Source organism: Pteropus medius, unplaced genomic scaffold, assembly GCF_902729225.1.
Source record: "Pteropus medius unplaced genomic scaffold, Ma_sr-lr_union100, whole genome shotgun sequence".
NCBI lineage: Eukaryota > Metazoa > Chordata > Mammalia > Chiroptera > Pteropodidae > Pteropus > Pteropus medius.
Genome location: NW_024353906.1, coordinates 1,648,968 through 1,672,341, shown reverse-complemented (window position 1 = coordinate 1,672,341; position 23,374 = coordinate 1,648,968). Strand labels below are relative to the sequence as shown.

The window sequence follows — 23,374 nt, the reverse complement described above, 5'->3', positions numbered from 1 at the left end:
CTGCAAACCTTAAACTGCTCTAAAAATATACAGTTAATAATAATAATAATAATAAATTAAACCAAAGGAAGTAAAAAGAGAAAGCCAAAAACAGAATAGGAAACAAATAGCAAAAGGTAAGACTTAAGCCCATCAAATCAATAATTACATTAAATATAAATGATTTAAATAATACCATTAAAATCAGAGATTTTTGGAATGGATAAACAGTAGAAATAAATGAAATAGAAAACATATATCATAAAGACAATTTGCAAAGCCAAGGGCTAGTAATTTAAAGAGATCAATAAAATTGGTAAACCCCTAGTAAGACTGGTCAACAAAGAGAGAAAGCAAAAATATCAATATTTGGATTGAAAGAGAGGATTTCACAATAGATATTACTCACATTAAAAGGATAATAAGGGAATGTTATAAATAACTTAATTTCAATAAACTTGATAACTTAGATAAAATGAACAAATTCCTTGAAAGATATAAACTATTAAAGTTCTCTCAAGAACAAATAGAAAACCAGAAGACTCTTATAGCCAATAAAGAAATTAGACTTATAACCAATGACCTACTTACAAAAAAATTCCAGTCCTAAATGGTTTTAGTGGTAACTTCTTTCAAACATTTAAGGAAAAACTAATAATAATTTTACACATATTAAGAAAGTAAAGGAAGAAAGAACACTTCCAAATCTAATTTTATGAGGCAACATCATACTCTGAGAGAGATTTAAACATAAATGAAAAAATTCTTAATAAAATATTAGCAAATGAAATCCCGCAATATGCAAAATGGATAATAAATCATGATCAAGTAGGCTATATCTCCAGAACGTAAGATTAATTTAACATCTGAAATCAGGCTATGTAATTTGCTATATTAACAAAACAAAGGGAAAAAGACATCACGATCCCAAAAGATTCAGAAAACGGTTTTGACAAAATTCAATACCCATTCATGCTAAATACTCTTAGGAAACTAATAATAAAAGGGAACTTCTTCAATCTGATCAAGGGCATTTAAGAAAAACCTGAAGGACATCAAACTATTGAATGCTTTCCCTCAAAACGAAGGACAAGGCAAGGGATGTCCATTCTCACTATTGCTAATCAACACTCTTCTTTTGGTGAAGAAATAAAAAGCATACAAATTTGAAAAAAATTTAAGTAATATCTGTATTCATAGATAATATAATTGCTAACATAGAAAATCCTAAGAGCAAGTGAATTTAGCAACATTGCTATATACAATAAAAAATACAGAAATCGATTATACCATATCATAATAGCATCAGAAAATAAAATATTTAGAAATAAATTTAACCAAAAAAGAATGTGAGACCTCTACACTGAAAACAATACAATATTTGTGAGTTAAATTAAAGAAGACCTAAATAAATGGAGGAATATACCATATTCATAGATCAGAAGACTTAATTTTGTTAAGATATCAATTCTTTCAAAATCTATCGATTCAATCCAGTCCCCAAAAAAATTCCCCAAATACTTTTATAGAAATTAACAAGTCGATTCAAAATTTATATGAAAAATAAAGCAGTAAGAAAACCAAAACAAACTTGAAGTTGAAGGACTCATACTATCTTATTTTAAGACTTACAGTAAAAAAAATTACTCTAGACATTGTATAAACTAAAGTAATAAAAATAGTGTGGTATTGGTAAATATAAACAAATATTTATCCACAAACCAGTGGATCAGAATGGAGAATCCAGAATTAAACCCTCACATATATGGCCAATTTGCAATAAAGACCTAGGGAATTAAAATGGCAAACGATTATCTTTTCATCAAATAGTTCTAGAACAAGTGGAAAAAAGTAAACCTTGATCTTTTATCACATATGACACTCAACAATTTATTTGAGATAAATCATAACAAAACCAAAAGCAAAAACTGTAACACTCCTCAGGGAATAAATAGGAGAATACTTAAGTGACCTTGGAGTAAGCAAAGATTCTTAGATATGGCATATAAAACACTAAATATACCAAAAAAAAAGACAAATGAAACTTTATCAAAAATAAGACTCTGCTCATCAAAAGTCATTATTAAGATAATGAAATGTCAAAGCATAGACTGGAAAAAATTTTTTCACATTACACATATCTAACAAGAATTTATACCAAAAAAAAAAAAAAGAAAGAAAAAGAGAAAGAAAAACAAGTAAATAACCTAATTTAAAAATGGGTTAAAGTTCTGAACAAACATTTTACAAAAGAAGATGTAGGTATAGCCAATGCACACACAAAATGGTAATCCATAGCATTAGTTATTAGGAAAATCCAAGTTAAAACCACAAGGACATACCATTTCCCACCTCCTAAAATGGCTTACACCACATGTTGTCCGGTATGTGGGACAACTGGAACTCCAGTATACTGGTGGTGGAAGTGTGAACCGGCATAAGTATTTTAGAAAACAGTTTGGCAGTTTTTTATAAAGAAAAATACACACTTACCTATGACCCAGAAATTTCAGTCCTAGGTACTTACCCAAAACAAATGAAAACTTTCTTCTCAAAATAGATTTATATAAGAATGTCATGGCAATTTTATTTATAATGTCAAAAAATTGAAAATAACTGCATAATGGACAAATTGTGGTATATCCATACAATAGGATACTATTCAAAATAAAATATTTTAAACAGTTTTTTAAAAAAGATTAAATAAAAGAATAATAATTTTTAAAAACCCAGAAAACCAACCAAAGTGATCTTTTCTGAAAGGTTCTTTTCTCTGTGGACCTGAGTGTACGGCATATTCAGGTCACCATGAACTCAAAACGATGGTCTGTTTTTCCAAAAAGAATTAAGAAGGACAAAAAAGCTTATTAATGAAAAGAGACATAAACAATCATAGTATTTTAGACTACTTTGATCTATCAACAGAAGAGTTGATTTTCTCCTGCAGAATTTTGAAAAGAGTTACACGATACATTTGATAGTCCCTTTTTTGGGTTAATAGAGAAAATGATAATAATGAGTGTATCAGAAACAAAAATGTGAAAGATAAGGAATTTTAGAAGGAGATGTGAACAATTAGGAAAGAAGGGTATTAGTATTACACAGGTCAGATTATTTTCACCATATGTATTCTACTAGAACTATTTTAGTATTGTAGAGGTTTGATTCACTATATTATAGGCATGGCTAACAGCTATCTGTCTACGATTATGGAAGTTCTCTGTTCACATCACATTTCCACTTACCACCAGAATGTGACTTACTTTCATTATAAGAAAGCTGCTTGGAATTCATATTGATTTCTTCTTGCAACAAACAAACAAACAAACAAACAATTTGGCTATCTTAGTGATCTACCTGACAAAAAAAAATACATTCCATGGCTGAGCAAGAGCCTTAATTATTACGGAAGTGATGTGTTCATCTTCTGAGAAGAGATGTCAGGGGTGAAGAGTATGGTTTGTTCTCTATGCCTTTTATTAAAAGATTAGCTAGATAGATTAGTGAAAAATGACCTACCGATGGGTGTTATGATTTGAAGAAAGCAAATGCAAAATACAGATGGCATAATTATTCTGAGCTAGAGGTTGGCAAAAAAATAGAAACCAGTGGTGCAGGCGCAAAAGATGAATTACCTGTGGTACTTTGATTAAGGTGTTAATTTTTCATTTGTCTAAGGTAGGGGAAGGGCATAGGCAAATTTTCATTTCCCTGTGTTCATCTTAAAGTTCTTTAATCCCACTAAAAACAAATACCCAGCTTTCCTCAATTATTCAACATATCTATATCAAGAAATTCACTAAATAAACTAGATAGATAGATAGACAGATAGAAAGACAGACAATAGACAGACAGATAGGCAGGCACACATAAAGAACAAATTGAATTGGGCACATTGGAAACAGATATGTCACTAATCAGAACACCAAAGTAATTCCTAACGAGCAAATCACTTTTTTGAGTAGACTAGCACAGAAGTCAGTTTCCAGGATGGGAACACTAGGTGTGCTAAGTAATTTTGTGTGTTACATGCTATTGAGTTGGCTCCAATTCCTGGTAACTCTATGAATGAATGATGTTCACAATGTCCTGTCCTCAAGAGTGCTGCTCAGCTCCTGTGGACTCATTCCCATGACTTCTTTTATGGAGTCAATCCATCTCATATTTGGTCTTCTTCTTTTCCTACTGCCTTCTATTTTTCCCAGCAGTATTGTCTTTTCCAAAGAATCCTGGCTGCTTATGATGTGTCCAAAGTAGAACGGCTTCAGTTTTACCATTTTTTACATACAATAATATTTACAAAATGTTTTTAGTAAATACATTACCTTAATCCTCTTTATCATCCTTTGAAATGGGCAAGAGGGTAGGTATATTCGTCCCACTTTATAGATGAAGAAACCAATGCCCAGAGAGTTATGTTACCTTCCTCTGAAATAACCAGTTACTAATACACTGCTACTAAGGAGCAGAGCCCAATCTAGAACCTTAGTCTAACTTTCAGCCTGGTGCATTTCCACTACAGCACAGCTACCCCAGTCACTATCGGTGATCTGAAATAAGTGTGAATTTCAAAGCCCACCGTTCCTTAACTGGAACATTACTTTCCCCTGTAAGGATGCCATTTCCCTGCACAGCTAAACACATAAGAGGAGTCTATTACAAGTTATGAAATTCATGCCACTGTCTAAGTAGTCTCTGAAATACTGCCCCACCAAAGATGCAAGAGCATGCAAAGAAAACACTAAAAACTGAAATTATAGCAGAGATTACAACAATGCTAAATTAATGCATTCCTTGGTTGCAGGATTATGAGCAAGTGTTGGTGCAGAGAAGGCTTCTATTTTTTCCTATTGGAAACTCTATTCTCTTAAAAGATCAACAAGAAGAACCAAAAGGGAATTCCCTAAGGTCAGCTCTAAGGAAACATAAACCTCTAATTCAATAACTTCTGCTACTGCTCTGAAAAAAGGCTTTATTATTGCAACATCCATATGGAGCCAATTGGACATTAATGACTAATCAATCCCTCCTCTTTCTATTCTACTTAAAGTGTCACAAACCATGTTTAGATTAGCCCATTTCCTGCTTAGGATTGCTCAAGATGCCTTTTGTTCTTTCAGGACCAGCCTGATGGAGGCAGCTTAAACAAACACACGACCAGAGTGGCGCAGGAGTTATAAAGTGCCATATGTGAATGAACAAAGGGGCTATACTAAAGCCTTTTGTGGTATTTGTTAATGTTTTTCATCTGAGCTTAAAAAGACTTAATGACTTTGTGGTGAGCTGATGCATGTGGCTCGTGGCTTTGCAAAATGAAGGAAATTCTAACCAGTGATATACCAGTCTGTATTTTCAAGTCTCTTGCTTTCAGTTTTGATGCCCATGTTTACTTTTTTTCCAATTCTCAAGTTATATTTGCTTTACACAGATAGCTAAACGGAGCCCTTTATCTTGTTTCAACTATAGGATCCAAGGGCAACTGGGATAACTTACGTGATTCTTTATTTTTTATGACCTGAAAGTAGCAGAGAACATCAAATATTCCACTTATTATCTATTTGCTATTTGTACGCACAGGAGGAAGACTTATAAGCTGTTGAACCAGGCAAAAAGACACCATTTAAGTCTAAATGAGAGAATACTGTGGATGAAATAAGACAATAATAGGTCTGGCTTCCTAAGTTTCCAGGAGAACCAGGCTCAGATTCAAGTTGATTCCCTTGGATAACACAGAGGCTGGTGAAAAGCTGGTAGACCAACTAATTCATGTTGCTCAGCAGCTTCTGGCGTAATCCAACTCAATATACTACTATAGACTCTACCTAAAGGTAAGAAGCACAAACCAAGATGAAGCAAGTCTCAGAGTTAGTTAGCAAGGAAACTGCTAAACCCATCCTCTCATTTCCATCCTTGTCACTTATCGACTGCCTTGGCTTCACAGTCTCTGCTGGACTATTATAAATACTAGCCTTCTAGCAGATATTCTTACTTACAGTTTTGAGTCCCTAGTCCCCACTTAAACACCTCTTACTAATTTCAGCCAGAGTGATCCATCACAAAGGTCATTCTGACCAAATCACTCCTATATTTAAAAGTCTTTGATGGCTCCATAAAGCCCAAAAGATAAAGTCCAAATACCTTAGTATGGTATATGAAGCCTCCATTACCTGCTCTCTGCTTGTGTCTCCAGTTTCATCTCTGGCTACTCTACTTGCATTTTTTTTTTTTTTTTTTTTACAATACTGAACTACTTTTAGTTCTCTATACATCATGACGTTTCATACTGAGAATATGCTTTCCATTTTTCTGGGATTTCCTGTCCACCTTGCAATCACTTATAGACTCATAAGAAGGATCATCTTCTCCAGGCAGTCTTACCTAGTTTGTCGGGTTGGGCTAAGTATTTTAGGCTCCCACAGCGCCCTATGCCTACCTATACCTTAATATTTACTACATTTTATCCAAATTACCAGTTGAATATGCCCACCTTCCCCACTAGACTGTGCACCCTGAAAGGGCAGGGACTGCATTATGTCTCATTCATAACTGTTTCCCCATGGTCTGGTACACAAGCTGGCAAAAGACAAGCACCCAAATGTCACAGGAGAGAGCCATGGAAAGCTTTGACAGTAAAAATTTTAGAGTGAGACTCAGTTATCTACATGTTACATTAGAACCTGGGAATTTCTGAAATTACATTTTGTATAAATCTCATTTTATTTCTTATATTCTATAAAGTACCTTGCCTTACTTGAGCCCTCTGTAAGATAAAAATGGCTTTGATGGGAAATTGTACCCATAGTTGTTTGAGATTCAGAGATTATTGGTTCTAATCTTACTTATTTTATTGACTTGACACACTGCACAATTCTGAAATCCCAGCCTCCCCGCTTCTGAGGAAATCATGAAAAGATGGTAAGGCAAGTCTAAGCTTTTTTGGAAATATTAAATCTGAAAGTCATTCTAATGCTATAGAGTGTGCGTAAATATATACAAGTGAAGCATGTATTCAAACAGGTATATGATGGGACTTTCCCTAGATAGCAGAGTCATTATGAAATGGATAAAACATACTCATAAAATTAGAAGATTTTAATATAAGAGGCATATTAAAGGTCATCTAATTCACATTCCCGAAACTGAAGTTTAGAAAGGTTAAATTGCCCAAGTCTCACAGCTGGTAAATGGCAAAATCACAATGAATTTAAATGTAACTATCACCAAAATTTCACACTTGCCATCAAAATGAATTTCTAAAAGCTGGCCAGTTGAACTGTGTCAATGGCACCCAGATTTAGCTTTAAAAACTCTTAAGAACATTAATTTAATTGGTCCATTTTCTTTACTTCATTTCATTTGCTCCAGGGAATCTGCCTTTTATTAGAATGAGAGATGCAGATCATGGGTGTAGCAGAAACTAAAATTTTTTATTAAGTTAAGGATATGGAAGTAGTATTAGATAGAGCTGACTCAAAGATTTTGGGCAATCAACTCAATTTTATGGTCCACCAAAACTTTTTAGCCCTGCGAATCTGGCGAAAGTATTTGAAAGGTACCTAATATTTGTATGGTTTGAAAGATTTTTCAAAAAAAACTTTCACAAATTTCTATTTCTCATTAAATTTTTCTACTTTCTAATAAAAACCAACAAGAGAAAGCGACCCCAACAAAGGCGACCGACTTCATCAGTTCATCTTGGAGAAAAATGGGACTCAGTGTGGCTCAGATGCTATGTAGTTAAGCAGATCTCAGTTTAAATTGTAGTTTTGATCTTTCCTAACTAAGTAACCTTGAGTAAATTATTTCCTTTCTCTAAACTATAGTTACACCTCCTTATAAAAGAGAGCTATGATTTCCACTTGGCAGGATCCCTGTGAAGATTAAATGGGAATATAAATTTCCTAGCACAGTGATTGGAACTCAGTACCCACTCAGTAAACAATAATCGCCCTTAGAAACAGTAGCAATAGTAATGGCAAGAGAGGTAGTAGAACACAGCAGGTGGTTAGCTTATATTTGTTCCCTTTCTAGTCTTTCCCCGTGCCAATATGTTTCCTATATTGCGCAGTCCTATTCTTCAGGGTAGTTATAAAACAAACCCAAAACTTAGCTGGAGAGCATAATTTACTACTTAATGGAGGGTCTTTTCTGCCCAAAGCTAAAAAATATATTTCAAAAGGGTCTCTATGATATAGAACTAAAATGCATTGAATATGCATAAGGCCCAACCAAGAAAGTCCATCTTACATTTCCCCATTTCCCCCATGTGAGAACTGTAACCAGACTGTGCTGCTCAGTCCAAGCCAGAAAAAAAGAGAAAAAAAAACATTATTTTGTGAACTTGTAGATCAGATTTTTATAAAGGACCCATTGGCATAACAAAGGATTAGAATTATTGACTATGAGACTATAACAAATGGAGGGCAAGGAAGTTTCAGGGATGTTTGACAGTTGTTTTTTCTTTCTCCCCCACTAACAGTTCTGTGACTCTGCTGCATGTAGTAGCTATTAGCCTTTTTCATTTTGTCCTTATGCAGGATCGACCTTCCCAGTGAAAAGTGAGCTTATATTGAAGCAGCATGAAGTGATTTCTCTGCCATTTTTCTTACTGCATTAAGCTGCAATTTGTATTTTTAGTATAAATTTTAAATGGTTGAATATATTGCTTATGAAATTTATTGCTTATGAAATTCTTCTGTCCAGGGCTGAGACATGGGATATTAAAGTTTTAGTTCAGAGTTACAACCCACTCCTAAATGCAACAGTCTACAGTGTAATGCAAATGCCAATGGGTTTTTACAGTCTCTTTCCTCTTTTACCATGACCTAATTTGGGGCAACACGTCTCAAGGTAAGTATCCAATGAACAAAAACAATTGAAGAAAAAATCACTCTCCACTAGCGAAAGGCAAAAGTACAACAGGACTGATCTGGAAGGCATCAATCAGTCACAGCAGACAAAGTAAAATCATACTTAAATGAGTAACATACCCTGGAAGAAAGGAGGTATTTTTAATATAAAAACTCTCCTAACACCTATACAGCTCTTTCATGATATAATATAAAAAGACACCCATTGAATGTTCCCTCTGAAAGGATATTAAAGAGAACGGAGGAATAGAGACTGACAGATCTCCAAGACCAACTTAACTGCTGCTTTTCCATTATTTCTAACCTCTATAATCTAGGTCAGTCTTGAATAATTAAGGGTTAATGGCTGCTTATTTGGTGGCAAAGTCCAAATTCCTCAGCTTAACATTCAAGGCCCTTTACAACATGGAACTCAGCTATTTCTATAGCATAGTCAGTTCAACAAATATATACTGAGTACAAATAGGTGCAAAGCTTTGTATTGGGCTTGGTGGAGGACACAAAGATGAGAAATGTTTCTCTTCTCTTCTGGAACTTCCTTATGAACGCCTGTGTGCTTTACTGTTTCTGTGTCTGCTGGGATTATTCTCTCAACTAAAACTTCTTCCCTTCTCTTTGCTCATCCAAACCTAGACTTATCTCCAGATACATTCCTAGCAGGCCCTCTAGAATCATTGCTCTCCACAAAGCACTGTAGCTTCCTCTTCTAAACAGCACTCTTTTTCTGTTTCTTTAATGATATGCTTGAACACAGAATACTTTAGGTTGCTTTGCTTTCTGTATGGGCTGATATTATAATCCCAAATACATTACTAACTCTTAGAGAACATAGTGTAGTCCATTCTCTTAAAAAAGCCTCTCCTCCATGCCCACAACAATGCTGTGCACATAAGAGACAATTAGTAAATTGTAACTTGAACATGTGAGTAAAACTGAAGATTGGGGAACTCTGAATAGGATCTGATCCTGATTGAAAAAACCTGGTTATCAGAACTGGTGATTCAGTCTACAAAGGTATAAAACCTCTAAAGGATATAAAACAGCAGCTAGTGGGTGCAAGCAAACAGTGATAGATGAGCAGAGTAAAATGAGATAATGAATCTATAAGAAGGAGATATTCAAAGACGAGAATATCTTAGTTAAAGAAAAAAGAAAGAAAGTAACAAAATGTGGGAGAGCTAGGTGGTTATCAACTTTTTGGAATATGTTAGAAGCACAGTTATCAGAACGTAAAAAGAAAGGGGAAAAAAGGTTGGTCTCAAATCCAATCCTGACCTTAAGCAGAGAGAATTTAAAGAGCACTCCAAATTGGCAAGGTGCTCTTTAAATCCCAGCAGCCTAGGGTTGGGCTGAATTCTATAGTGTGCAGATGGAAAGTCACGTGGCTCTTGCTGCCAAGAGAGGAGGATTTTGTGACAAGGAACTAGACGAAGTCCACATCTCAAAAGTTATACAGTCAGTCCAAACATGGAGATAGATTTCTATCAGCTAGGGTGTACTCTAATGTATTGGTATATGTGAAGTGGACATACACACTGCTGAGGACGCATGGACCGATTTTGCAGTTCCAGTGGGAACATACGTTGGGCTGCTCTTGTCTTGGCTCTAATTTTCACGGTACATGGTGTTAATATTTTGTCACCCAGTTGCTGTAGCAAAATGGGGAAGTACTTCTACGTAATGGCATAAACAAGCATTTCTCCTCTAGGGAAGGGGATATTTAGTTGGAGAATAGATTGCGTGTGTGTGTGTGTGTGTGTGTGTGTGTGTGTGTGTGTGTGTGTGTTGATTACATATACTGTCATTGGCACCTACTTAGAGAAGGCAGCTCAAGGGGAAACCAGCTAATGGGCAGGGCTAGGTTCCTCATTAATGGGAGTCTGAGCCTTTGATTGAACTTTCCAGCTTAAGCAACTCTAAGAAGCAGGTTGAGTTCCCTTTATGGAATATTAGGGGATGGTGTTATACAAGAATCTTGACATTTCACTCTCTTGCCCCATCAGGACCATCCATCACTTGGAGAGTTCAATAGAAATTGTTTTCTACCAACATTAGAAGTTATTTGGGAGCTTTTAAGACATAGCAAATATATTTCTTTAAGAGAAGTTTATTTGCTTGTTTAAGAGAGCTGCACTTTATATATAGTGCTGATATAAACTGGTGCACAGGATCCTCTAAAACTGTTTATATCCACAGTAAAATACATTTTTGTGATACTTATACAGCGGAGTTAGTCCAGAGCCAAGGGCTTTGTGAACTCTGCTTATCTCCCAGCCTGTGTGGCTGTTACTCAGTCTTCACCATGGCTTGGGCCTCCGTGGCTACCTATCCTGGCTTCAGACCCCAGCCTGCTGGTTCCATAGAGACTACTCTACCTGTTTATTTCTCTGATACATCTGAAACACTGTTTGGGGAGCTACAGAAGGCCATACCCATAAGCCCACAGCACAGCTCTGGTTAGTGCTCCCTTCTGATTTACCTGGGTCTTTTCTTTTAATATGTACAATTCCCCATCTTTTATTCCTGGTATATACTCTAGTACTTAGAAATCTTCTTGGGCAAAAACATCTCATCCCTGATATATTTCTATCTTCACTTTATTTATTTAAAAGATGGTATGATCCCTAATTGATACTTGTTATATTCTAGTTGATTTAAAGGTGAATGATTTTAATTATATGGCAGTAAAATAAGAAAGTTAAAAAAAAAAATCTGTCAGCTAAAAATCACCCAGACTACTGCCTCACTTCCAGATGAGAAAATTCAGAGAAAGAAAGTGACTTGCTTAGGATGAAACAACTAGGATTTAAGTCTTCTAGTCCTTGAACAAAGATCTGAAGGGGTGTCACATGGAAAAATGGTAAGTTCTATTATACTGGAATCCAGAAATCAGACTAGAAGCAATTTGTAGAAGTAACAAGGAGGCAGAGTCAAAATTGGACTATAAATAACAAATAAGAATCAGAAATGGAATTAGCTTTTCAAGAAGTAGTCAGTATTCTGTCATTAGACATATTAGAGGCATTTGAACAGAAGTGAGATAACTACTGGTCAGGGATATAAGAAAGGATTTCTTGGCTGGAATTGTAAATTTGATGATGTCTCTCCATTATCCCAATTCTAAGAATCTACGTGTTGCGTTATGAAATACTGTATCCTGGTGGGCTTGAGCTAATAATGACCTTTATACTCCAAAGTATAAGTAGCTGTAGCCTTTAAATCCTACCCCCGATTATACTAGAGTTTGCTTCTGCTGCCTTAAATGAGCTGTGTATCGATGAATCAATCTTCCTTTTCTACCAGGAGTAAGGATCCAGGGAAGAGAAAGGGAATGAGTAAGGCTTCAAAGATTGTCCAGAGTATAGACTAAAGGGTAAGCAGGATTTCTAAGAGAAGACATTCATATTAAGTAGATCCTTTTTTTTTTAAGAAAAAAAGGGGAAAGTTGCAGTCTCTGTTATTTATCTGTAAACAGAGTTTAAGTTCACAGTAATAAAGCTATCCTGAGATATAAAACTTCGAAGCAGTCAGACACACACACACACACACACACACACACACAAATGAAGCTTTCAGAGGGTTAAGTCCATCTTGGCTAAGATTCAATTCACAAATTCAGTACAAATCTATAAAACCCTTCTAAGCAAATCTGAGAATCTGAGAGCAACAGGGGCTATTCTTGGTACCATATCTATTTCCATTCAAATCAATGCAAGTTTTTAATACATGGAGGACAGCACATGATTACAGTTCCAACCCAGGGCCCAAAAGTCTGGACAACGATAATCCTTTTCAGAGCTCATCCCTTTCACAGCTCATATTCCACTATCTCCCACATCAAAATGAGGTTCAGCCTTCCTCCGAAGCTGGGACACGATAACTGAGTTTAAGAATTAACATAGGTGTTAAAAGAATGTTTTCTTATCCTGCAAAGAAAAAGAAAAAGAAAAAAAGATAAAAAGAAAGAAAAGAAAAAGGAAAGGAAGGAAAATGAAAAGTACCCATTTTAGAAACACCAGGCATGAGACAGAGAAGAGAGTAGAAAGAATAATACAATGCAGGCAAGCCACACTATTATGGCTGGGCGAAGAGAAGGAGCGAGAGGAAGAGGAGGAGGCCTGTCTGTGAAAGGTATTGAGGAAATGCTACTGGAGCCCTCTTCTCATTAACAAAAAGAAAAGCTCAAGGAACTTGAAAACTTGATTCAGCAAGTGGCACAGATACACTTTCAAAGGTATTGATTTCCTCTTTTATTTCTCTGAAAAAAACTAAGTGGAAGCTATTGCGGAAAGATCACCTTTCTTATACGAAACATACTCTGTGTTTTATGAAGACCCTAATAACAATTTTGGATTTGGAAAGGACCTTAGAGATAATGGAATTTAACATACTTCTTTCAAAAGATAAAAACAAAACAAACAAAAAAACTTAAACCCTGAGGAATGAGTCACTTGCTTGCCATCATTTAGCAAAAGAACTTTAACCAAATCTCCCAATAATCAGACCAGAGCCTTTTCTACCGCACTTTGTAACCTTGAAATTAGGAGAGTTTGGATGAGAATAGCACTTTTGCCTAAGGAGAACGAGGAGAGGGGAAATGCCATATGAAAAGTCCATAAAAAGTTAAACAGCTGTTTGTCATTCTTAATACATGATGACAGACTCAACTAATCGAGTCTTCTCTTCCTTACATGTCCTATATAGGAGCTAACAAATTTTGTGTGCTCAATACATATTAAGATTTCAACTGCTTCAAAGAATAACAAGACCTTAAACGTGTTTCCTAAGCCCTCAGCACCAATGAATTTGTAGTTTTATAAATATCATGGTGAACAAGAAATGCTGTCTTGTCATATTCAAGCCAAATAACAGCTGGACTTTAAAAATAAAATTTTGAAGGCATTTGCCTTTTATATTTTTAATTTCTGTTTTCCTGGCTTATGGTTTTGTCATTTGATTTTGATGAGTGGTTAATACACATGCACAGCTGCCTGTTTTGGTGACCTTTCCCGTGCTGCTTCCATGCTCAGAGCTATGAAGCAGATCTACAAGCTGCTTACTAAGTGATATTGGCATTTCCATGACTGGCACACAATTTCCAGGGAAGCCTGACTGGACCAGGGCCTGGTCTCCTGGGCTGACATACTTTAGTTACCTTAGAAGCCCCACAGGAGGATGGGATAGAAGTTGGGTGAGGGCGAAGCCCCTTAAAATTGCTAGTGTGCATTATTCACAATCACCAAGACATGGAAACAACTTAAGTGTACATTGGCAGATGAATGGATAAAGAAAATGTGATATATATATATATACAGTGGAATGTTTTTCATACATAAAAAAGGAAATCCTACCATTTGCAACAATGTGGGTGGACCTTGAAGGCATTATGTTGAGTGAAATAAGTCAGACAGAGAAAGATAGATACTGTATGATCTCACTTATATGTGGAATCTAAAAAAAGTCTGAACTCAAAGAAACAGTGGAATGGTGGTAGCCAGGGACTAGGAGGTGGGAAAAGTGGAGAGATGTTGGTGAAAGGGTACGAACTTCCAGTTATAAGATGATAACCCCTGGCGATCTAATGTACAGCATGGTGACTGTAGTTAATAAAACTGTATTGTATATATGAAAGTTTCCAAGAGAGAAGATCTTATATTTTCTCACCAAAAAATGTAATTATGCGAGGTGATACATGTGTTGATTAACCTGTGGTAATTGTTTTCTAATATACCTGTACCAAATCATCACATAGTACACCTTAAATTTACAGTGTTATATATCAATCATATGTTAATAAAGCTAGAAAAAAATGTAATTTTTACTGTTCCAAAGCCAGAGGAAACATAGAGATGATTATGTATGGACTGAGAAGGAATAACATCCTGAGCTAGAGCCACAGACTCACCTGTCATTTAGCTTACCTAACTAGTTTCACTCTGAATCTCTCTGGGGCACAAAGAAGTCTTGATCTTTTTAACGCTTTTATCAGTGATAATTATCTCCATCTGTCTGTATATATTTATGCATTTTCCTTGTCATCTTCTGCTTTCTTTCACTAAATTTTACATCCCAGGAGGTCAAGAACATATCTGTTTTGCTTCCTTTGGTTTATCCAGTGTCTACTTCAGAGACTGGCACACAATATGCACTCAAAAATGTTTGTTTGTTTGTCTGTCTGTTTGTTTGTTTTTTAAGACTATGAAATGACAGAAGGAGTTTATAAATTTTTTAGTTATTCCTTCATTTCAGTCCCTTCTTTTGCTTCCCGTTAAGGGAAAGGAGCTAAGTGGAGCAAGTATTATGTATACCTGTTATCTACTCTGACTTTAATATGAACTGTAAACTCCAGCAGGCTTTGCAATCAGCTCACACTTGAACAGATGCCAGGAAATATCCCGAAGTCAGCAGAAGGCTGCTACCCATCCCAGCAGTCTCCACAAAGGCGTTGCACTTCTGTCGGTATTAGAGCATGTAACTTGACTCCATTCATGAACTCGCAGTTGCCCAAAGCACACGAGGTCTCAATGGCAACTCTGGGCAAGCTTCTGAAGGGAGGTTTTCACACGCCTCTTAAGCTCCTGGCCCACTCCAGCCCTTCTACTATTACACTCATCAGGCATCGCTGCTATGTGTGACAGAGTAACACGAGAGCTGGTGTACGGCGTGACTTGCTATATTTAGAGGAGAGGAAATGGGCCATTCTGAGGAAGGTCACAAGAAATTTGTTCATAAAACTAAACGCATCACATATTCATCTGTATATACAGGGCATGCAGTACAGCACAGTATTTAAGAGCTTGGGTTCTGGAGCCAGGCTGCTCAGGATCAACTCTCAGCTCTGCCCTTACTAGCTAAGTGACCTGTGGCAAGTGACTTAATTACTCTCAGACTTAATTTTCTCATCTATAAAATGGAAAAAAACAAATAACAGTACCTTCTCTGAAGAGCTGTATAAGATTTAAATAAGAAAATGTGTGTAAAAAGCTTATTAGCAAGTTCTTGGGCATGTAAGTGCTTGATAAATGTTTGCCTCCCCACTTACACAAAAAAGTAACCAGGAAGTTGGTTTGAATACAATCTGGTATTGAATGGAATTTCCAAAAATATTCCTATATGACACGTTTCTCTATAGTTCAGTTTTCATTTTTTTCCTTTCATAATAGTTAATAACTCTGACCATGATTTTTAACTTACCAAGAACATAATATCAACTAGGTTATTAGCACTACTGAGAGGTAAGTTACTATATTTATACCCATAATACAGTTGAAAAACCAAATGAAGAAGGATAAATGACAGATTAAGAAAATTGCTACAATAAGGGTAAGGTGAAAGAACTCTATAACTCCTAGTCTGTTGAAAAATGAACAGACTAAATACCCCAAAGTGATAAAAAAAAATATGTCATCGTGTATGGTCAAAGATTTAGGTACTCTACGCTACAGCCTTTCCATCAAATTGAGATGGGCCAGACCTGACTATCGGCTCCCTAGGCCAAGGAACCACACTCTACACCAGAGAAGAGCCTGCATTTCTACGCGCCTGTACAAGTGTGAATGTCACTGTGCTCTTGGTCACATATTTTTCACAGAAGACTGAGTGTATTTCTGGTTTTGAGTCCTCTTTATCCCTCCCTTCTTCCTTCTCTTCCTCTTTTACTTTCCTTCTTCCCTAACCCCACCCCTGCCACCCCCACTGCCCCACCATACACACATACACGCATACCAATCAGAGTTTATTTTGACACCTTGTCCCCAGGACTATCAGTGAACATTAGTCTTTCCTGCTGCTATGAAAAACTGGCCTTCTGGAAACTCTGAAGTGCTTCCTAACGTCTGGTACTACCCATCTCTTAGCACTCATGCCAGAGATTTCCGAACTGCTTGGGATGGCCCCGAGCTACCACTGGAAGCCATGCCCAGTTCAGATGCTGCTATGAAATGTCTTCAATGCTTTTTCAAGGGATTAGGGTACTGGAAGAAATCCTACCAGTAAAAGGGATAATAGTTAGATTCTTCCCCTCAAGCTAAAGAAAGACTTCAGCTGGGACCCAAGATAGGTGAAGTATTATGTTACTCTCAAGAGAACGAATTAATCTTTCCTGAGTGGTGGGAAGGATTCTGCTTAAGGAAATGCTAAGAGGAAAACCAGCTCCTACTCTGTGATGACACAGTAAATAACCAGGCAACATTACTACTGACATGCTGACCTAACTCATAAATTGTACCCAGCCTCTGGGGAGCAATTTCTGCTGATTTGCTGCTTGTGCATTTAAACAAACAAACAAAAAGGGAAGAGGAGCGGACAGGCATTGATAGCGCTGTGAAGCTGGTCTTTCCATCCAGACTTTCAAAAGACTTTGGTAATGGTTAGCCCCCAGACATAGGCTGGGCCTTGCCCAAGATATTATTAATTTTATGCTAGATCTGCTCAAACCATCATTTAGTTCTCAAAATGGTTTGATTATACCTGGGAATCACTTGGCGTTTTAAAAAATTGTGTGTGTGTGTGTGTGTGTGTGTGCGCGCGCGCACGCGCGCACGCGTGCGTGTGTTTAACAAGAATGCAATAAAGTGATTGAAACAGAATTCTGTTGTTCACTGGAATGCAGAGGGTCCTTTTATTTTAAAACTCTAAAATGACACCTTGAAGTCCTTGGAGTGCTATGTGTTCAGTAATATAGGACCTAGCTGCATCTCAAAGTTCTCAACTATAATATATAATGAAGACTAACATTTCCTCTGCTTTGCCAAGAAAATCAAGCTGGTACTCCGAAGAAAGACCACAAAGAGCCTACATCTAATGCAGACACATCTTCAGAAACACTTAGAGCAGCAGAAAAGAGCTACAGAAAAGCCACTCACCCTCTGCGTCTTCTGGCCGAGTAAGATCGATGACACCTGGGCCCAGCTTTCCATCTTCACTTGACTTTCCTGTTAACTGGGGCCCCAAGTTCTCAAAGCGTGTTCTCTCCTAGAGGAAAGAATAATCAGAGGCTTATTCTAGCTATCGAAGCAGCCACTTTGTCCTTCAAATTTCTATTTTGCTTAACGGGCAAAATTTGGATTTACAAACATCATTTCTGTTCAACATGAACTCAGAAAATTTCCCGGGAAGATTCCACTGCAGTCTGGTTGTGGCCCTGACAGTGCCGACAGTGCTGGACCTGTAAGGAAAGGAAGCCTGTGGCAGGAAACTGGCCAGCGCATAGTACTGCACACCTTTCCTCTGTGGGATTTGCTCCAGCAATCTAAAAGGAATGCAACTGAGAGGTCTGAGCCAAAAGTGCAAAACTTGAAAGAGCTGTTCCCATTAAAATATATGTGCTGCTATTTAACGGGAGAAGCGTTTTCACATTTAGGGATCACAGTTTGTATTTCTGGGAAAACACAAATCAGGGTTTTATGCAAGAGGATTTCAAAACCAAACATTTCAAAGCAGACAGACTAGACGATGGCACTGTCACGATGATTTTGCCTAGGAGTTTATACGGTAACTTTCTGGGAGGCGAAAAGGAGGACCTTACTCCTAGCCAGCCACTGAATCAAGAAAGTTAAATACTCTTGCCCGTCACTGTATGAGAAAAGCCCAAAGATGTTTTACTTGTTAACCAGTCCTTCTAGAAGCAGGAGTCTGAAAAATCACAACGAACTCTCCCTCTGCAGCTCTCTGGTTCAGTAGCAGAGGATCACTGGCCATCATTAATATGGTGTTCTTGTCTGTGGAAACACAGCGCGTGTCCCCTTCTCGCCTCCTCGCTACTCTCCAGACTCGAACTTGGCTTTGTGTTGTGCTTATGAATGAATGAAACCTTGTTGTTCATTACTATGAAACAATATTAAATGTCATGTCAGCTTGAATTTACAGACATGAAATAGCAGCTCCCAGCTCCGGGAATGGTTTCTGCATGTTATACTTAATGCATTATGCAGCAGTAGAGTGCTGATTGCTGTTCAGTCTATTGTTCAATGACCTAGTTCTGTACTGAGCATGTTCGGCATTAGATGGAAACACTCTGAGTGTTCTCTTCTGTAAGATGTTTAGAAACTTAAAAATATTCTTAAAGAGCAAACATACAATTACTTGATAGAGGCTGTGTCTCATTTGTACAGTCTCACTACATTTGTGCTTTCTAATATGATTATTTTTGAATATCATTATATTTCTATAATTAATTCCCATCAGTCAAATTGTGCAGGAAGTCTTCTAGTTCCCCTTCATCGTGGAATATGTTGAAATCTGTGTTGGAAAAAAACACAGCTTAAACCTTGCTTTAATCTAGCACCATTTCTATGAAAGATTTGCAACAAAATTACAGTCATGAATTTCCCCAACCGGGTAACACTAACTAGTTACAATGCAGTATGTGGGAAACCTCTGAAATACAACACTTATAAAAAACAGAAAATAAAACGCAAATTAGGTATGGTTCCCCAATATCTTCTTATGTGAAAACACTGCTGCACAAGAACAAATTCATCCAGATGCAGGCCACAACAAAAAGCAACCCCCAGCCATGTGAGAGTTTCACACATAGTTGGAGGGAGGACAAATGCTTTTATTCAGCCAATTTCTATTTTTGAGTAGCACCTTTGGCTGTCATGATGTAAAGAAAAAGAATGAAAGTGAAGATGAGTAGCAACAGGGAAAGCAAAATATTCAACCTTTGTTTTATCACATTGTTTCGCATTTCAAATATTTGCATGTGAATGCTTTCCCTATGTTAAATGCAAAAGGAGTTTTGATGTGACACCTGCAATCTTCTTGGAAGAAGAACCTTTAACTGTATTTTCATGGGGGGAAAAACAACTTTCTCTGAAAATCAACAGACCGCGCTACCTATCAATATGCATATTTCAAGTATCTTTCTAGTCATTCATTCTCTTTGATTTTACTGGAAAATATTCTCAGTAAAAAAAATAATAATAAAGTTCCTGAAAGAATATCAATATTTTGACAAGGAAGGAGAAGAGGGAAAATTACATGCCATGGTTTGTAAAATCCTAAGACAACAAAGCTTACATGATGATAATATCTTTTCTTTTATAAAAAATGAAGTGCACTCACAATTCAGTAGTATCGGCTTGTTTTTAATCATAACAAAAAACATTCAGAACATTCAACAACACATTCACAGTGTCTTTGAAGTCGTACAATTTTCTAACTTCATTGAAACAAATTCTTCTGCAGAGATACTTTCCTTATAAAATATCAATATTTTGACAGAGTAGAAATCAAGGAAGAATATCCCATGAAACACTTGTTAAAGAGGCAGAAAATAAATCAATAACAAAAATTGTTTTGGGCAGCGGACTGCATTTTATATTCAGTAATATTAAGCACTTCTGTTTGAAATTAAAGAAGGGCCCTGCAAAGCCATGCCCTTTCATATAAATTTTTACCTAGTCTCCCAGAAGATTTCTTTCTTTTCTTCAAAGAATAGCTCAGAATATTTATTTGCCAGCCACATAATCATAAGATAAGAGAGCCTGCTATCTACAAGTTAGCTCCGGACAGCTGAGCAAAGCAAAGATTTTACTAGTGAGGTTGAACATGAGCCTAGTAAATACAGGATGTGGACATGGGCACAGAGAGAAATTCAAAGATACTTTAGTTACAAGAGACTTCAACTTCTAGCCATTAAGTGCCAATGTGTATGCCCCTATATGAGACAAATATAGACTGTGGGTGGCAAGTTCCTAACTCCAAATTCTTCCACGCACTTGCGCTAGCTTTCACACTGCACGAAGCTCCCAAATAAGATATTTTGGAGATGTAAGCAAACTACCTCAACGTTAATTTAATCTCGGCCTCCCAGAAAATTTCCCCAATCTTCGTGTTGATAGTGAAATGTGCATTTTAGATGCAGTGATGTGATCAGACCCTTACTTATACGTTGTCAGTCACAAACATGCAGGCAACACAAAAGTTATTGAAAAAAAATTAAAGTCAGCTCTGCTGTGTTGTATGACTGTTGACTCTCTAAGTGCATTGAAATTATGATGTATGAGGTAGACGTTGCATATTAAATAAAGATATTTAAATGATAAAGCCCCCTTTACTGAGAGCTGATGAATGTTAAATGTTACAAAGCCACAAGGCGGTGGCATCCATCATCTTCACATATTATCGGAGTCAATGACGGGGCAGCCTCACTGATGACAGATAGACTGCTGCATTATTATCCCTTATTTCCAGAGTCACTGAACAAACCATTCAACTCCTTAGGCATTATTTTTAACTTTGCATTAAATTAGCAACTTTTCCTTTCCTACCATGGCAAGATTAATCAATTTCGTCTTTGCACTGGTGGAGAGAGAATGGATTTGGGGTAAGTAAAAGAACAGAGGTTTGTTTCTATCCAGGGAGAAAAAAATCGACTTCCTCTTACTGGCAACAAATGTAAAATTGTGATATGGGGAAACAGCAATGAAACAGTAAGCACGCAATAATGGCTTTTCTTTGCACTTAGATAAAAGCTGAATTTTTGATGTGCACAGTATATTTTAATAAAATTTTATATACTATGTTTTATACACTTATTGGCTATTCCATAATAATGTGTGTGCTAACAGTAAAATTGCTCTTAAATTTATGTGTGTTATTTATACGTTCCCACGTAACAATGCTTTTTGTTGTAAAAAATATTCTGTTTATTAATGTAACTTTACAACCACTGCATCCGAGATCCGTGGTAAATTAATGACATTTTTATTATTTTATAGTGTCATTAAATTTTTACTGATCACTCCATCAAACAGAGGCAGTAAAGGCCATAATGTAAACTGGGACACTTAGATCAGGCAGCAGGAAGACATTCCATATAGTCTGAAGAAAACTGCTAGCAATAAATGATATTTATACCATCTTTAAGCATGTTAGAATACTTGGATAAGTTTGGCAAAACTGTTTCAGTAGTAGAGTGGATTGTGTACTTAAATAACAGTTTGCTTGCCAGCGAGACAAGCCTTTTTCAAACCATATGTGAGATGACTGATTGTAGCCATCTCCTGAAAAACAACACAAGAGATGTAATGATGTGCTGGGCACCCTACCATCTGGATTACCAAGACTGGCCAGCCTACACCATACCTCAAATTATTTCATCGTGGTCCCCTTTTCTACAAACTGAAGTGGAAAAATGGCACATGCTGGGAGATGTTTTTTGTTTGTTGCCTTACAAACAAATGTATTTCACCTGACAGGTAGACATGGCTGGACAAGGATGTGATACATTTTATTCCAATGCTTTAAATGAGAGGCACTTTACTAACCTTTATTCAAAGCTTATTTCTAAAAAATGTATGAATATGAGGTCATTCATAACAGATACAGAACATACACCTATAGGGCCATTACCTATATTGCAGAGAAAATGGGTAAAAAATAATTATCTCATGTTACTTTCACATGAAAAATATATTATAATGAATGTACTCTACACTAGCTCTCAAATGTTGTTTATAGAATGTGTATATACATGTTATACAAATAATATATATTTTATACAAATATAATATTTTATACAAATATATACATGTTACATATTATTTCTGTATAGTATATAGAGGATAGTAAATAGAAAATGTTATGCTCATATAATCATGTAATTTAGAACCACCTATCACTTACATGGGAGTTTTGGCATGAATTTCTTTAAGTACATAAGAATTTTGTTGTTATATCTTAAAATACATATCTAAAATTAAAAACTTTTTAAAATCTTTCAAATTTGTAATAATAAGAAAATTTACAGGGTAAGTTAATACTGCAGCACCACTAGTCATGTTTTTGTGTATTTCTGAAGCAAGGATTTCTGAGAGAAATAACAAACACATGCATTATGAATAAAAATTCTCTAAGGCCACCCACAATATTCTGAGATATTATCTATTCTCAGTTTCATCTTTCTCTAAGTTGTTAAGTACTACCCAAAAGAAGTCCTGTCGTTTCATCTCAGCTACAAGCTTTAGTGTTTCTCCAACCCAGGAAAACTCCTACACTAAAAGTAAGACTTCCCTGCAAAAGCATCTTTCCCCTTAGCATTATTTGTGGGATGGCTTTCCTTGCCCCTCCATGCCCAATTAATCATCCAGGCTTGCTGATTCTTCCTTAAAAGGCCCCTGGAACTGGTCCTTCTCCTCCATGGCATTCCGTCATCAGTGACTACCCCGGAACATGCCCTCATGCCTGCATGGCTAGATCACTGCCACAGCCTCCTTTCTGTTCTGCTTGATCCTTGATAACTGACTTCCCTCCCAGTCTGTCTACTCACACTGCTCACAGGATTCCATGTCTCTGATTTAAAACTTCCCGTGGCTTCCTATTTTCTATTGCAATTCATCTAAACTCCTCTACTTGGCTTTCAATATCCTTCATACACTGCTTTCCACACATCTTTTTAAACTTGATCTTCTACAACTCTCCCATCCTCTGTTCTGGGTGAACAGTAACTCGCCTTCCCATAATAATACCATGATCCCACCTGCTTCCTCTTCCTCATAGCTGCTAGGATAATGCTTTCG

At 36.6% G+C, this 23,374-nt stretch overlaps 1 protein-coding gene across 4 annotated transcripts in view; it reads right to left on the bottom strand.

The window, feature by feature from the left end:
- SOX6 (SRY-box transcription factor 6) overlaps positions 1–23,374 on the bottom strand; it is a 460,797-nt gene that overhangs the window by 23,324 nt on the left and 414,099 nt on the right. For all 4 annotated transcript variants that reach the window (XM_039851521.1, XM_039851522.1, XM_039851519.1 and 1 more), the window contains exon 13: positions 17,714–17,822. In XM_039851521.1, the coding sequence (XP_039707455.1) occupies positions 17,714–17,822 (109 nt within the window). The remainder of the gene's footprint in view (positions 1–17,713; positions 17,823–23,374) is intronic.